At 42.8% G+C, this 13,448-nt stretch overlaps 1 protein-coding gene across 1 annotated transcript; it reads right to left on the reverse strand.

Moving 5' to 3' along the window:
* Nucleotides 1-9,460: 9,460 nt before the first annotated feature.
* On the reverse strand, nt 9,461-11,275 carry LOC107401362 (uncharacterized). Its single transcript, XM_076559376.1, has 3 exons — nt 11,008-11,275; nt 10,797-10,895; nt 9,461-9,605 (listed from the first exon to the last, which is right to left on the reverse strand). The coding sequence occupies exons 1-3, from the start codon at nt 11,188-11,190 to the stop codon at nt 9,597-9,599; spliced, it is 291 nt and encodes a 96-aa protein (XP_076415491.1). The 5' UTR covers nt 11,191-11,275; the 3' UTR covers nt 9,461-9,596.
* Nucleotides 11,276-13,448: the final 2,173 nt, after the last annotated feature.

Below are 13,448 nucleotides of genomic sequence, written 5' to 3' on the forward strand. Positions count from 1 at the left end.
ACCCTGTTGGGGATTATAAATTTGTCCTGAAAAAAAAAAAATACAAAGAGGAGATTCTCTTAGCTATTTAGACTATAAATTAAGTAAACTGAGAATTCAGCTGCAGAAGGTACAGATTAGGAGGGATCGACTACATACTCTTAATTATTTTCAAAAATTATTGGGTGATATTAACTGATTGCAGTCTACAATTGCTTTGTCTAGTCAAGAATTAACTAGTTTGTTTCAAATTTTGCAAGGTGACTCAGATTTAGACAATCCAAGACAGTTAATAGCTATGGCCAGAAAATAATTAGCCCTGGTAGAAAGAAAATTACAAAATGCCTATTTGGATAGATTAGACCTTACAAAGAGATGTGTTTTAGTAATTTTACCTTCAAATTATTCCCCTACTGGACCCATTATGCAGAGAGAGGATTATATTTTGGAATGGATTTTTTTAGCTTACAAACAAAGTAAAAAATTAAAAACCTATATTTAAAAAACATTGGCCGGGAGGTGGTGGCGCACGCCTTTAATCCCAGCACTCGGGAGGCAGAGCCAGGTGGATCTCTGTGAGTTTGAGGCCAGCCTGGGCTACCAAGTGAGTCCCAGGAAAGGCGCAAAGCTACTCAGAGAAACCCTGTCTCGAAAAAACAAAAACAAAAAAAAACATTTCTGAACTAAACATAAAGGGAAGATTAAGACTTTGTCAATTGTCAGGTATGGATCCAGCTGAGATTATGGTAGCCTATACCAATGCTGAAATTAGACAATTGTTGAGAGATCTAACCTCACACTAAAAGAGATGCTTGCTAAACAGAAGGGGGATATGAGGACCCCCAGAGGTAGACTGCATAATACCCTACTAACTTTAAAAAAAAAATTTTAAATGCTAATGAAACAGGAGCAACATCGAGTTATGGAAAGAATTGCTGAATCAAGTCAGCCCATGTATTATAAATATTTTAACATAAAAATAGTCCAGGGAAAGTATTAAGTTGGGGCCAAGGTTATGCTTATGTTTCCACGGGAGATATTAAATTGTGAATTCCATCGAAATTGATAAAAATCCACCATGAACAAGAAAAATCTCCCTGATACTGTGGCTACGGAGATGCCTCTGTGAAAGGCAAGGCACATGAGGCCTTTGGAGCAGACAACTCACCCACCTGGGGACAGCTTAAGAGTTTGTGTGACGAAGGAGAGATGATACTTCGCATGACTCAGAAGCCTTTGAATGCTCCAAACTTATTTCTTGCCATGTTTTCCACGGTTACAGTGCAGGAAAAAGGGATGGATCATAATTATTGGGCTTCAATTAATTAATCCAATCCTTCAATTAACATAGCAGTAGTTGGGGAGACAGGAATATTCCTGTAGTGGTTAATGAATCTTCTTGGCTACCTGATCCTTATGACAACTGAGGTCCTGATCAGCCAACAGATAAGGGTAAAGTGATTAACAATTACACTGTTGGAGTACAAAGAATACCTATTTGCATGAGAAATGGAATTCAATGCCTAAAAATTACCTCTCAAGTATGGTTATTCATAGTCAATACTACTCAAAATTATCATAAGTTTTATATGCTTCATGTATCTAGTTTTAAAGGACAGGAGATTAATGCTACTAGTTCCATAAATCTACCATTCTGTGAGATGAGGGTTACTAACAAGGAATCTGACTGGGTACATTGGCAACAGTGTAAGAGTGAGAAACCTGGAGTGCTAATTAATATCTCTAAAGGAGACATCATTGACTAGAGCCCTTACAGCTCCCCTCAAGGGAAATATTCTCACTCAAAGTTAAGATGTAAATGGTATAATATAAATGGAACTGTGAAAATCAGTGCTTCTATTAATGAACCTATTCGGTAGCATGGAGTTGGAATGGCAAATCCTCTCCTACAATTTGATGATTCAGTTCAGACTAACTTGTGGAAATTAGCAAGTGCCTGCCACCCTCTTAAGATGTGGGAAGGAAAATTAAACATTAAGGATGATATGATAAGTACACTCTGTCTTTTAGACTAAATCAAAGCCATCCTTTTATGGCATGTGTATTATTACCTACCTGCTATTAAAGGGGCCTGTACAATGGCACCCAAATAATTTCAGCATCACTTGTGAATGGTGTAACCTTCATACCTGTGTTAATTCTAATATATTTTTAAATTTGACCTTTGAGAGTTTATACATTCTTAGAGCAAGGCCAGCAATCTGGATGCCAGTGAAGTTGTCAAGGTCATGGCAAGACTCTCCTGTGATGATCCTGCTACGGAAGCTCATTGAAAGAATATTAAAAAGAACACATTGAATGGTTGGACTGGTGGTTGCAGTTATTATGGGAATCATTGCATTGATGGTTACAGCAGAAACTCCTGGAGTGGTGTTTCATTAAAAAAAAAAAAAAAAAAAAACAAACTGCTGAATTCATTAGAGACTGGCATAAACATTCAGAGAACTTTGGACTGAACAAAATAAGATTGATGATGAGACAGTAAATTAACTGTATTAAGGCAAGCTGTTGTATTGTTAGGGGATCAGTTAGAAATTTTGAAGGAGCAGATAAATTTAAAATGTGATTGGAATGTTTCTTGTTATTTTATCACACCCTTAAGACTTAATGAAAGCAAGTATGATTGGGAAAACATAGGGTGCATTTGTTGGGTCACCCTAATTCTTCTCAAATGGTTTTTGATTTGCAGAAAGAAACCTTTGCAAAAAAGTTACCCAATACGACAGAAATGGACATTATGGAAAAATCTAGCAGATACCATAGCCTCATTCAATCCTATAAATCACTTTAATAGATTTCTTATCCAGCAGATGTAGCTCTTGTTCTTACAATAGTAACTTTATTGGCTTTAAAATGTGTTTTGTTATACTTGTATAAGATTGTAAGACAAATAGACAGAAAGAAGGCTATATTTGCTATAAGGCTGCATAACCTACAAGATAATTGATTTTTTTTTTTTTTTTTTTTTTTTTTTTATGTAGAAAAGCGGATGTGTGGCTGCGTTCCTGCTGGCCTACTCCTTGCCTGGCTCCAGAGAGCAGCACCTAGCCCTAATCCATCCTTTGTTTTACCAACACCTTTTGTTTCTCTTATACCTTTTGTTTCTATTATCACCCTATGGAAATCTTGTCTCAGAGCCTCCCAAGGATCAAAGGCCTATGCAAAACTTGGTTCAGGAAACCCAGAAAACTGTGGTACCTGAGAAATCAAGGAATTTGCACTTGGTATTTTATCTCTGAGAGCTCCTTTCAGGTTGCTTTGAAGGTACAGAAATTAACTGGCTAAACTGCAAATAAAGAGTAAATAAAAATGCCCTTGGTGAAGGGAAAGTGCTTCAGTCCTTTGAGGCTGGACCCCCTGCAGCCATGAATGGCTAGATTCATTCTTAAGATGCCTCTGAGTCTTCTCTCCACAGATCTGTGTGAACCCACACACCCTTGCCACAACAGTGACAAAAACACAAGATAGTCTTCATATAAATCATGGCATCACTACAACAACCATGCTTTTAGTTTGTAATGGGTGTGTGTTGACAATACAAAGAAACAGCAAATACACAACCAAACATCATCAAATTGATGCGCACAGCCTCCAGTACAACACAACTGAAAATCCTTCTTTAAACTATACTGCTCTAGCTTATGATAGAGAAATCTTTACACAGAGGGTCTCTCTATCTTCTCCATGGATGAGCATCCCATTACCTGTTTTGGTTTGGTTTGGTTTGGTTTGGTTTTTTTACACAGGGTTTCTCTGTGTAGCTTTGTAGCTGTCCTGGAACTCACTCTGTAGACCAGGCTGGCCTCGAACTCAGAGATCTGCCTGCCTCTGCTTCCCGAGTGCTGGGATAAAAGCTGTGCACCACTGCCACCCAGCCCCATTTCCTGTTTTTATTAAAGACAGGTGACAAATAACAGTATACAAAAGAAGATGAGTGAATGTTTACATCCTAGCATCCTAATCTCTAACAGCCTTGATTAACATAGCACTTATATTTGGGTTATTTTAGAAGCAGCCTACCCTTAGCTAAATTCTACTTTGTGTGACTATCTCCTAATCACTGGTAAATCCTTTACATCACTGATTCCACCCTTATATATCACAACTTAGTAGTAGAATGCTACCCAGTATATGAGATCAGTATTTAACTCCAAATGAGTCTTACATCTAAATGTCAAATTCTAAGTGCAGAACTTCTGGTAAACACTAAAAACTAGGCCTCCCTCTTTGAGTTTGGCAGCCTGTGTAGGCCATGGAAGGTCTCTTTATGGCTCTGATGTATTGAGAAAGAAACAGAGCCCCTTCTCTAAAACAGGGAATATGCTTTGTAGAGCTGGTAAATGTCTGGGGCCAGGGTCTTTGGGGTGGGTGTGGCTTCTGATCATGAGAACCCACCTCTTTCTACACATGGGCCTGTGGTTATCAGTCCCAAGGCCACTATGGACTTCGTTATAATGTCCTTGAGTTATTCTGTGTTCCTCTTATGCAACATTGTCTGATTTGCCTCCTTCTGAATTTGTACACTACCTTTTACAACTGACCCCACTGGATTACCTTAACAAGTAACTTGCTGTTGAATTTGGCGCAAACTTTCAGCCAACCTGGCATAAGTCTGTCCTTAGACTGGAAGCCAAGACTGGGAACTACTGTACTTTGTGACTTCAGCTCACTGGTCCTGTCACTCAGGCCTCAGTATCCAATCAGAGCCTCCAGCAGACCCACCAGTCAGATAGGAGGCATTTCAGGAGCCAGGCTTCCAGCTCAGCTCAGCTCCTAGAGAAGTCAGACGTTGTCCTGTGTGTTGTGTCTTGGCCTCCATCGTGAGGAGAATGCAGGTCAGCTTGACAGCTGCACCATGGTGAGTGAAGACCTGCTCTCCACAGACAGGGAGGTGAGGCTGGCCTTGGTGAGTGAGGGACCACTGTCCTCATGTCAGGAGGTGTGGCTTGCCATGATGAGTGAAGGGCTGCTGTCTTTAGACTGGGTGATCCAGCTAAGCCCAGGGAGCTGGTGTGGTGGGTCCTCCCCTGGTTGGGTGGGAGCCAGTGGCTAGACAAAGAGTTTGGCATGTTCCTGCTGGTCCTGTGTGGTCCTTACAACTCCCTTGGACAGGGTGCAGCCTCTGAATAACCTCCCTCTGCTGCCTGTGTCCATGCAGAGCAATCGGAGCAGGACTGTGCTTAGAAAGATCCTTGATTTTGACATCACTGTGAAAGGACGTCGCCTATAGTGCTTGGATTATCACTATGGAAGGCAGAATTGCCAAACTTAGAGAGCCCTGGTCTCTGTAGGATCTTTGACATTTAACATTTAGGTTTAGGATCCATCTGGAGTTAATTTTGTGGAGCTTGTAAATGGCATCTGTTAGAGTAGCACTCCACTACTCAACTGTGATTTAGAAGTGTAGAATTGATCATAATAGAATTGATAAGATAAGGATTTACCCATTCTTAGGAGACATTAAGTCACAAAGTAGAATGTAGGTAAGGGAGGGCTCCATCCCAAATATCCCAAAGATAAGTAATATGCTAACTTTGTCTGTTAGTATGGTAAGATGGAAATATTCATTAACCAGGATTAACCAGATTTAAAGCTGCATTCCCATAACAAAGGAGACAAGCCTGATTTACAACCTGAAGAAAGGACCATTCATCCATTAAAAATAGGCCTCTCAACGCTGCTCAAGAGAACATTAAAAGGTCACAACCGCCGGGCGGTGGTGGCGCACGCCTTTAATCCCAGCACTCGGGAGGCAGAGCCAGGCAGATCTCTGTGAGTTTGAGGCCAGCCTGGGCTACCAAGTGAGCTCCAGGAAAGGTGCAAAGCAATACAGAGAAACTCTGTCTCGAAAAACCAAAAAAATAAAAAATAATTAAAAACAAAATAAAATAAAAGGTCACAACCAACATTAAGTCCTGGTGTGCCATGAAGGTGTATTAATTCTAGAACAGCTGCAGCTCCAGTCTTTTTGAAAAGCAGTTTAGAGTCAAGGTCTCCAACATTGATTGAGGTGGACTTGAACGCTGTCAGTAGCCCCACAGGGCATTGCCCTTCCTTCCTCCTTACTAACCACCTTAAAATTCTCAGGTTACCAGTCTGCAGCACCAAAGAGTTCTGCAATTACCAGTCTGAGTGACACAGTGGACTGTCCATTGCAGTAAGGGGAAAAAGATTTGTGTGTAGAGCACAGCTTCTCCCTTCAGAACAAAGAGGAGGAACAGTGTCCTGTGTCCACTGCTGGGGGAAACAGACTAGACAATAGCTGGATCACAGACTGATGTTAAGGCAGTGAGCTGCAGGGTCTCCATCATAAAGAAGGACCTGATGGGGCAGGGTGGGTGACTTTCTGTGTAATTTCCTAGCATGTATTAATCCCTTCCAGGTGAATGAAGACAGACAGAATTGGTGGGTGTACTATTTAGGGAGGACAGATTGAACTACTGAGAATTCAGTTTCCAACCGGGGAACTCTCCTGTGCAGATATGTGTAATCATGATTGGCACAGTTAAGTCAGCTGAGAGGTTTGAGGCACAGGCCATTGGCTGTAAATCTGGGTCAGCTCACAGCACTCAGAAGCAAACATTTTACATGGAACAAAGTCATACAGTCTCTTATTACTGGCATTCTCAATACCAGGGAAGAACCTACTCTGCTTCAAAGTCACTATAGCTAAGTGGTCTTCCAACTATTTTTGTCATTTTAAAGTGTCAATTATTGATATCATTTTTAAAATTTCATTTTCTTTAAATGCATTACTGCTCTAATCTCTATTTATTTCTATTTGCCAATGTTTCCTGGTGTAAGAATTTCATTTTTTTTGTAAGTGCTATTTATTTGTTGATTTATACCAGTTTAGAGCAATGGTTTATAACCTGGGTGGTGGGGGAGTGTCACAGCTCCCTTTGGGATATCAAATCCACCTATAACAGGACTGGCTTTAGACCATCAGAAAACATAGATATTTATATTACAATTCACATCTGTAACAAAATTATACTTATGAAGTAGCAGTGATAATAATTTCATAGTTGGGGGTCACCACATCATGAGGAACTGTATTAGAGTCACAGCATTAGGCAGGTTGAGAACCACTGGTTTAGATCAAGATCTCCTGTAGCTCAGGCTTGCCTCACACTATGTAATTGAGAATTGCTTTGAACACCTAATCCTGCCTCTGCTGCCCAGTGCTGGGAAGACAGTCCTGCAAATATTTCCAGGCTGCACCTTGACTGGTCTGCGGGAAGGAAAACAGACCAGTGAATGAATATGCTCCAAGTTCTCTAGATTTTGTTGTGCATTTTTTACAAATAAAATGGGACCTGTGTAAGAAGTGAGTTCACTGACCAACTGTAAAGCAGATGTAGTCACAGCAGAGAAAAGGATAGGCAAGAAAGAGGGTGAAAGCTTTCCACCTTTGACAATAGTTGACATTAGCAATGAGTAGTGAGGTAACAAATTTTAGATGTTCCATAGATATCCTGACTGGCCATTTCTTGGTTTCGCAAACCAAGCAATCAAGAATCTGAATTTAAAAAAAAAAAAAAAACTGAATTTTCGTGAAACCAAATCACTGCAGTTACACTAGTTCAGGCAAAATGGAAGAACTGGATAAATGGTGTCGGTCTGTCGATCTGACTGTGGTTTCCAGGTTTAAGATGTGTAGCCTGAGAGAAATAGCATCAGTGATACTTTGTGTGCTCTAATACAAATCCATCCTCTCTGGAGCACATGGCCTGTTTCAACTTTTTAACATAATCTTTGGGATTAAACTTACATCATTTTCATTAGCTCTTCCACGCCAAGCCCTCCCGTAGACGCTTCATTGTGCTGTAACCCACGGCCCTTTTGTTTAACATGAGCTACTGTTGGAATGTGACCTGTGTTTGGCTGCAGGACCTCCCAGCTGTGAAGCAAAGGTTTGGCTGCTCTCAAAAATTATCAAGGACCAGACTTAACAATCTTCTTCCCAGGGGCCAAGAGAGAAGCTATGAATGGCAAGAATTATTTTTGGGAAAAGAATCTAAGTACACCAAGCTCTTTTGTCCGTCTACTTTAATCCTCTGGGATAAAATCCCATCTACACAGCTTCAGTTTGAACTCATGCCTAGCTCCTTTCTTACCTAATTTCTCTCTACCTTTATCTGCTGTCCCCACTAAGTTCTATCTTTATTCTCTCATCTTAGTTCTGCCCCACCTTGATCTTACTCATCTCATTCTTCCCCATCTGGCTCTTCCTCATCTTCCATCTCATTCTTCAAGTTCTCCAGTCTAAATCCTCTCCAGCTGTGATGCGGGTTGCCTAGTTACCTAGTTACACTTCCCCCACCCACCCTGACAGAAAAAGGGCAGCCAAGTTAAGCTGAGAGAGATACCACTCCAAAGGAATAAAAGGCAGTTTTGCTTTCACTCATGACTTATAGAATCCTAACATTTTAACTAACCACTTCTAAGAAGATAGTTTGAGCACATAAATTCCCTTTCTCAGGTCTATTAATGGAATTTAGCCCTCAGTTGATTCATTCCCCATCAGTCACTTCCCCTTCGGGTTGCAGATGATGGCTGACAATCTGCAATCACTGCTCTTTGTGTGGATCTTGTCTCCCCTCCTTTTGACCCTGGTCAAATTCAAGCCTGGTGACCTTGCCTTGGCCAGAGCATTGCTATTACATGGGTATATAACTGTGTACCTCAGAGACTTGGGAGGACTAGAGAGAGGAACTAGAAGAATGAGATGGAAGATGAGGAAGAGCCAGACGGGGAAGAACAAGATGGGGAAGAGCCAGATGGGAAAATTGAGATAGAACTTAGGGAGAACAGCAGAAAAGTGTAGAGAGAATCAGGCAAGAAAGGAGCTAAGTGTGAGAGCACAAAGCAAGCTGTGTCGAGAGAGAACTGACTCAGGAGAATAAAGTGAATGAACTATAGAGTTCCTGTATTGTAGAATTATTCAAGTATCCCTCAGATTAATTAATTCACCACTGGTAGTGTCTCTTCTGGAACTCTGGGAAAAGACCACAAAGGGGCTGGACCCCAGTACTCTTTGATACCAAAAACCAATAACATTTGTGCCAGCTTTAGATTATAATCAATCTGTTCTTTCATTACAAGCTGGTACACAAGGAAATGCTGCTATTGATCCTCTTGCCCTAAAGTTATGGTCATTTCTCCTCATCGATGTACTTTGAAGTTACACACAGGATATCGGGGACCTGTATGACCAGGAATAACTGAACTTTTATTGGGTCACAGTAGTTTATCCATGAAAGGAATCATAGTTCATACAGGAATCATTAGTGAAGTTAATACAGGGAAAATGCTGTCATGATTACAGTGCCCACTGATTGTCAATAAGAGCAGGAGGAATACTGTACAGTTATTATTATTGCCTTATATAGTTCCTTCAAGGAACAATGTGCTTAGCTTTATGAGGGAGAATTCAGTAGTTCAGATAAAACTGTACCTTTAGGGCTGGAGAGATGGCTCAGAGGTTAAGAGCACTGGATGCTCTTCCAGAGGTCCTGAGTTCAATTCCCAGCAACCACATGGTGGCACACAACCATCTGTGATGAGATCTGGTGCCCTCGTCTGGACTGCTGTCATACATGCTGTATACATAATAAATAAATAAATCTTTTTTTTTTAACTGTACCTTTAAGCACAACACTAAAGGAGAATGATAAGCCATTATTGTACTTAAATAAAAGAGGAAAAACTTTTACAGGATTGGTTATGGAACTGATATCTCCATTATAACCATGGAAGAAGGCCACCTGGGTGGCCTGTTATGGAGGTATGTTCAACCCTGATAGGAGATTAAACCAAGTGCTACAAAATTACAACAAATAGGCCCAGAAGGCATTAAAGCAGTTCTGTAACCTTTGTTACTCATGTTCCCATTAGTCCTTGGGGGAAAGACTTTCTACAGCAAACTAATTCAGAGATCTACATTCCCATGTCAAATGCTAACTATCCTTCACAAGCCTAATGGCCAATGATAAGAATGCGATATCAAAAATGAAAACTACTAGAATAAGATTCACAAGGGATTTTGACCCTCTATTCCCATAGGGACAAATTCATAAACGTGGATTGTGTTTTTCATAGGGGTCATTGGAAAAATACCACCTATTAAAATTACACAGAAATCTAACGAGCCTGTCTGGACACCTCAATGGCCCCTCTCTAAAGAACAGTTACAAGCTCTTCGTGAGAATGGCCACCTAGAACCCCCCCTTTTCTCCCTGAAACTATCCTGCTTTTGTAATTAAAAAGCAATCTGGTAAATGGAGATTGTTGGTTGACTTATGGAATGTTAGTGCCACCGCGTGGCCAATGCGAGCTCTACACCCTGGTTTGCCTAAGCCCACAGCGATTCCTGAAGATTGACCTTTAATGCTTTTGGATTTAAAAAATTGCTTTTCTACTATACATACTCATCCTGATGACAAGGTGTATTTGCCTTCTCTGCTCCCTCACTCAATCATTTCAGCTGCTCCCCTGCAGCCCTATCTTGGCTCTTTCCCGTTCTGTGCGCTGGCCCAGCCCCTGCTGGCTGTTTGTTCGCTATACATCCCGCCTCCCCCTCACACATACCCTGGCTTCATTCACCTCAACGATTGCCCTGCTCCCATCCAGTCTCTGCCCTCCCCCACACCTCTACCCCCAACCAAGTCTCCACCACCACGCAGCCTCTGGTCCCGCCCCCGCCCCCAGACCCCTGCGAACCCAGACCCTTGCCCTGTCCACTCAGCAGCACCCCAGCCCCTCTGGCCCCGCCCTCCCGGGCTCCCGCTCACCTCCAGCAGGGACAGGCGGCTCTGCAGACTCTCCACCTCCCGGCCCAGGCTCTCCTTCTCCTCCTGCTTCTCCGCCAGCAGCTGCTGCAGCTCCTGCACCTGCAGAGGTCGACATCAGCACTTAAGGACCTGACGACCCCGGACCCGAGGGCCCTGGACCCTGCAATCCGAGGACCCTGGACCCTGCCAAGCACCGGCCCTCCCCACCTACCTGCCTCTCCAGGCTGTGCACCGAGCTGGCCTCTGCTTCCAGGGGCTGCGGGTAGAAGTGGTTGGGACTGGACGGAGCAGGACCGAGCTGGAGAGCCACGCACCACCTAGTTTCTGGCAGCCGTGACTCTGTTCTCCACATACACTGAGCACCTACTGTGTGCCACTCTGAATGAACGTTCATGCTGTGTGCCAGGCCCCATTCTGTTCTCTCACCCACTCACTCAAGGTGTGTTGTTAGCCCGGTGCCTGCTCCATAGCAGACCCTGTTCCAGGCCATTCATTCATTCACTCATTCATTCATTCACTCCTCACCATGGGCCAGTCATCCATCCAGTATTCATCCACCCTGAGCTTGGCACCTTCCCCCGAGCCTGCCCTCAGGGGCATGCCTTTGAGTAGTGGAGCTCTGTGGTGGAAATGAAGGGAGCTGAAAATGAGGGTACGATTTTCAATAAGGTGGGCTGGGGAGATGTCGGTCGGTAACAAGCAGAGACTGTGAGGAAGGGAGCCTTGAGGACAGCTGGACAGACAGCAATTCTCTACTGCAAACACCATGTGCAAAGGCCCTGGGGCAGGACAGAGGCCACCATGTGGGAAGGCCGGTGAGGAGGCCGAGTGTCTGGAGCAGACTCCAGGTTTTCATTTAATAAGACTAATTAGGATCGTGCTTCATCTGGAGTCCAACCTTTGGGCCATGAATTCATGAAAAAGCTGTTTGCCCATGGCTTTGCAGCCACCAGTATACATTGGAGCTAGACGCTGGTGGTCTTGCCTGAGTCACTGCCCTCTGGCTACGTTTCCTTCCCCCGCCCCGCCAAGCCCCGGAGCGAGTTTGGGATTTTTCTGTTGCAGCCTCTCTGCAACAAACTCCACAGGCGCTTATGCTCCAGACACCACTGGAGTTAGCCTCTTTCACATGTTCCCCCATACAGATGGCTGGCTCTTGGGCTTCTTCTCTCCCAGTGGGTTATGGGCTTTCCCTGGGCCCTCTCCCCAGGCTGCTGCCACACTAGGTAGCTGCCGTGACACCAGCTCGGGCTACTGCTCTACACAGTCAGCCTCATGCTTCACCGTCATCTTCACCAGCAGCAGCAGCAGATTTGGTGAGACAACCAGGAATTCCTAAAGGGGGGAATTAGTTTAAAAAGAAGAGTTTTTCCCATGTTAAAAAATTAAAAACTGGGCGCTGGAGAGATGGTTCAGTGGTTAAGAGCACCGACTGCTCTTCCAGAGGTCCTGAGTTCAATTCCCAGCAACCACATGGTGGCTCACAACCATCTGTAGTGAGATCTGGCGCCCCCTTCTGGCCTGCAGGGACACAGGCAGCAGAATACTGTATGCATAATAAATAAATAAATAAATCTTTTTTAAAAAAATTGAAAACTATATTACAATGGAGAGAGTTAGGTCTCTGTATGATTATGCAATGCATGGTTTAAAATGGAACAATTAAATGAAGGGATAATCAACTGGGATTGACATAACGTTCATTATCATTTTGAAAATTCTTATCTGTTTGATAACTCCTGGTTTATCTCTAGAAGATGTTTGATAGGAGTACTGAGATACAGGCCTTAGAAAAACTTATTAAAACAGATCATAGAGCTATTCCAACCCAGACAGAGGAATTTAAAGGAGAACCAACCTCATCATTACATTATAAAATTAGAGAGGAATAGTCCAACGTTTTCAACCAACCAACCTTAATTTATCCAGTCACCTTACAGGAACAGCCAAATGACAGATAACCCCAAGGCTGTGTAAGAGCTGAGTGGACTCTGTGGAAATGTTAGATTTAAGGAGATTTAAGGAAGCAATAGTCTCATATGGTATACATTCACCCTTTGTGAAGCAGATGTTAAACTCATGGTCAACTTAGAATTATCCCACAAGACTGGAGAGCAGTAATGGAGCCTGGTCCTCAATTAGAGTGGAGGACCTGGTGGAAAGGTGAGGCTAGGACCATTGAACAATGAAGTAGGGCTAGAGGTGTTGAAATTCCCCAAAACCGGGCTGGAGAAATGGCTCAGAGGTTAAGAGCACTGGCTGTTCTTCCAGAAGTCCTGAGTTCAATTTCCAGCAACCACATGGTGGCTCACAACCATCTGTAATGAGATCTGATGCCCTGTTCTGGCCATGTAGACACAGCACTATATACATAGTAAATAAATAAATCTTTAAAAAAAAAAAAAAAAGAAAGAAAGAAAGAAAGACAGAAAGAAATTTCCCAAGACCAACTTCTTGGAGTGGGAGATTATGCTGATGTACAAAGGCAGTCTCTATAAGACAGGATGACCACACCCTGTCTCTATGCCATGCAGCAGCTTTGAATGCTTAGGACAGAGTTGAAAAAGTTGGAAAGAGAACTGAGTCATTTACTAAAGTTATACAGGGCCCAAAAGAAACCTTCACTGATTTCTTACAAAGGTTGACTTCAGC

This window comes from Peromyscus maniculatus, chromosome 22 (genome assembly GCF_049852395.1).
Source record: "Peromyscus maniculatus bairdii isolate BWxNUB_F1_BW_parent chromosome 22, HU_Pman_BW_mat_3.1, whole genome shotgun sequence".
Classification (NCBI taxonomy): domain Eukaryota; kingdom Metazoa; phylum Chordata; class Mammalia; order Rodentia; family Cricetidae; genus Peromyscus; species Peromyscus maniculatus.

Coding starts and splice junctions, on each gene's coding strand:
- LOC107401362 (XM_076559376.1), bottom strand. CDS start 11,190: ATGAACGTTCATTCAGAGTGGCACACAGTAGGTGCTCAGTGTATGTGG. Junction 10,896..11,007: donor TGCACAGCCTGGAGAGGCAG/GTAGGTGGGGAG, acceptor CGACCTCTGCAG/GTGCAGGAGCTGCAGCAGCT.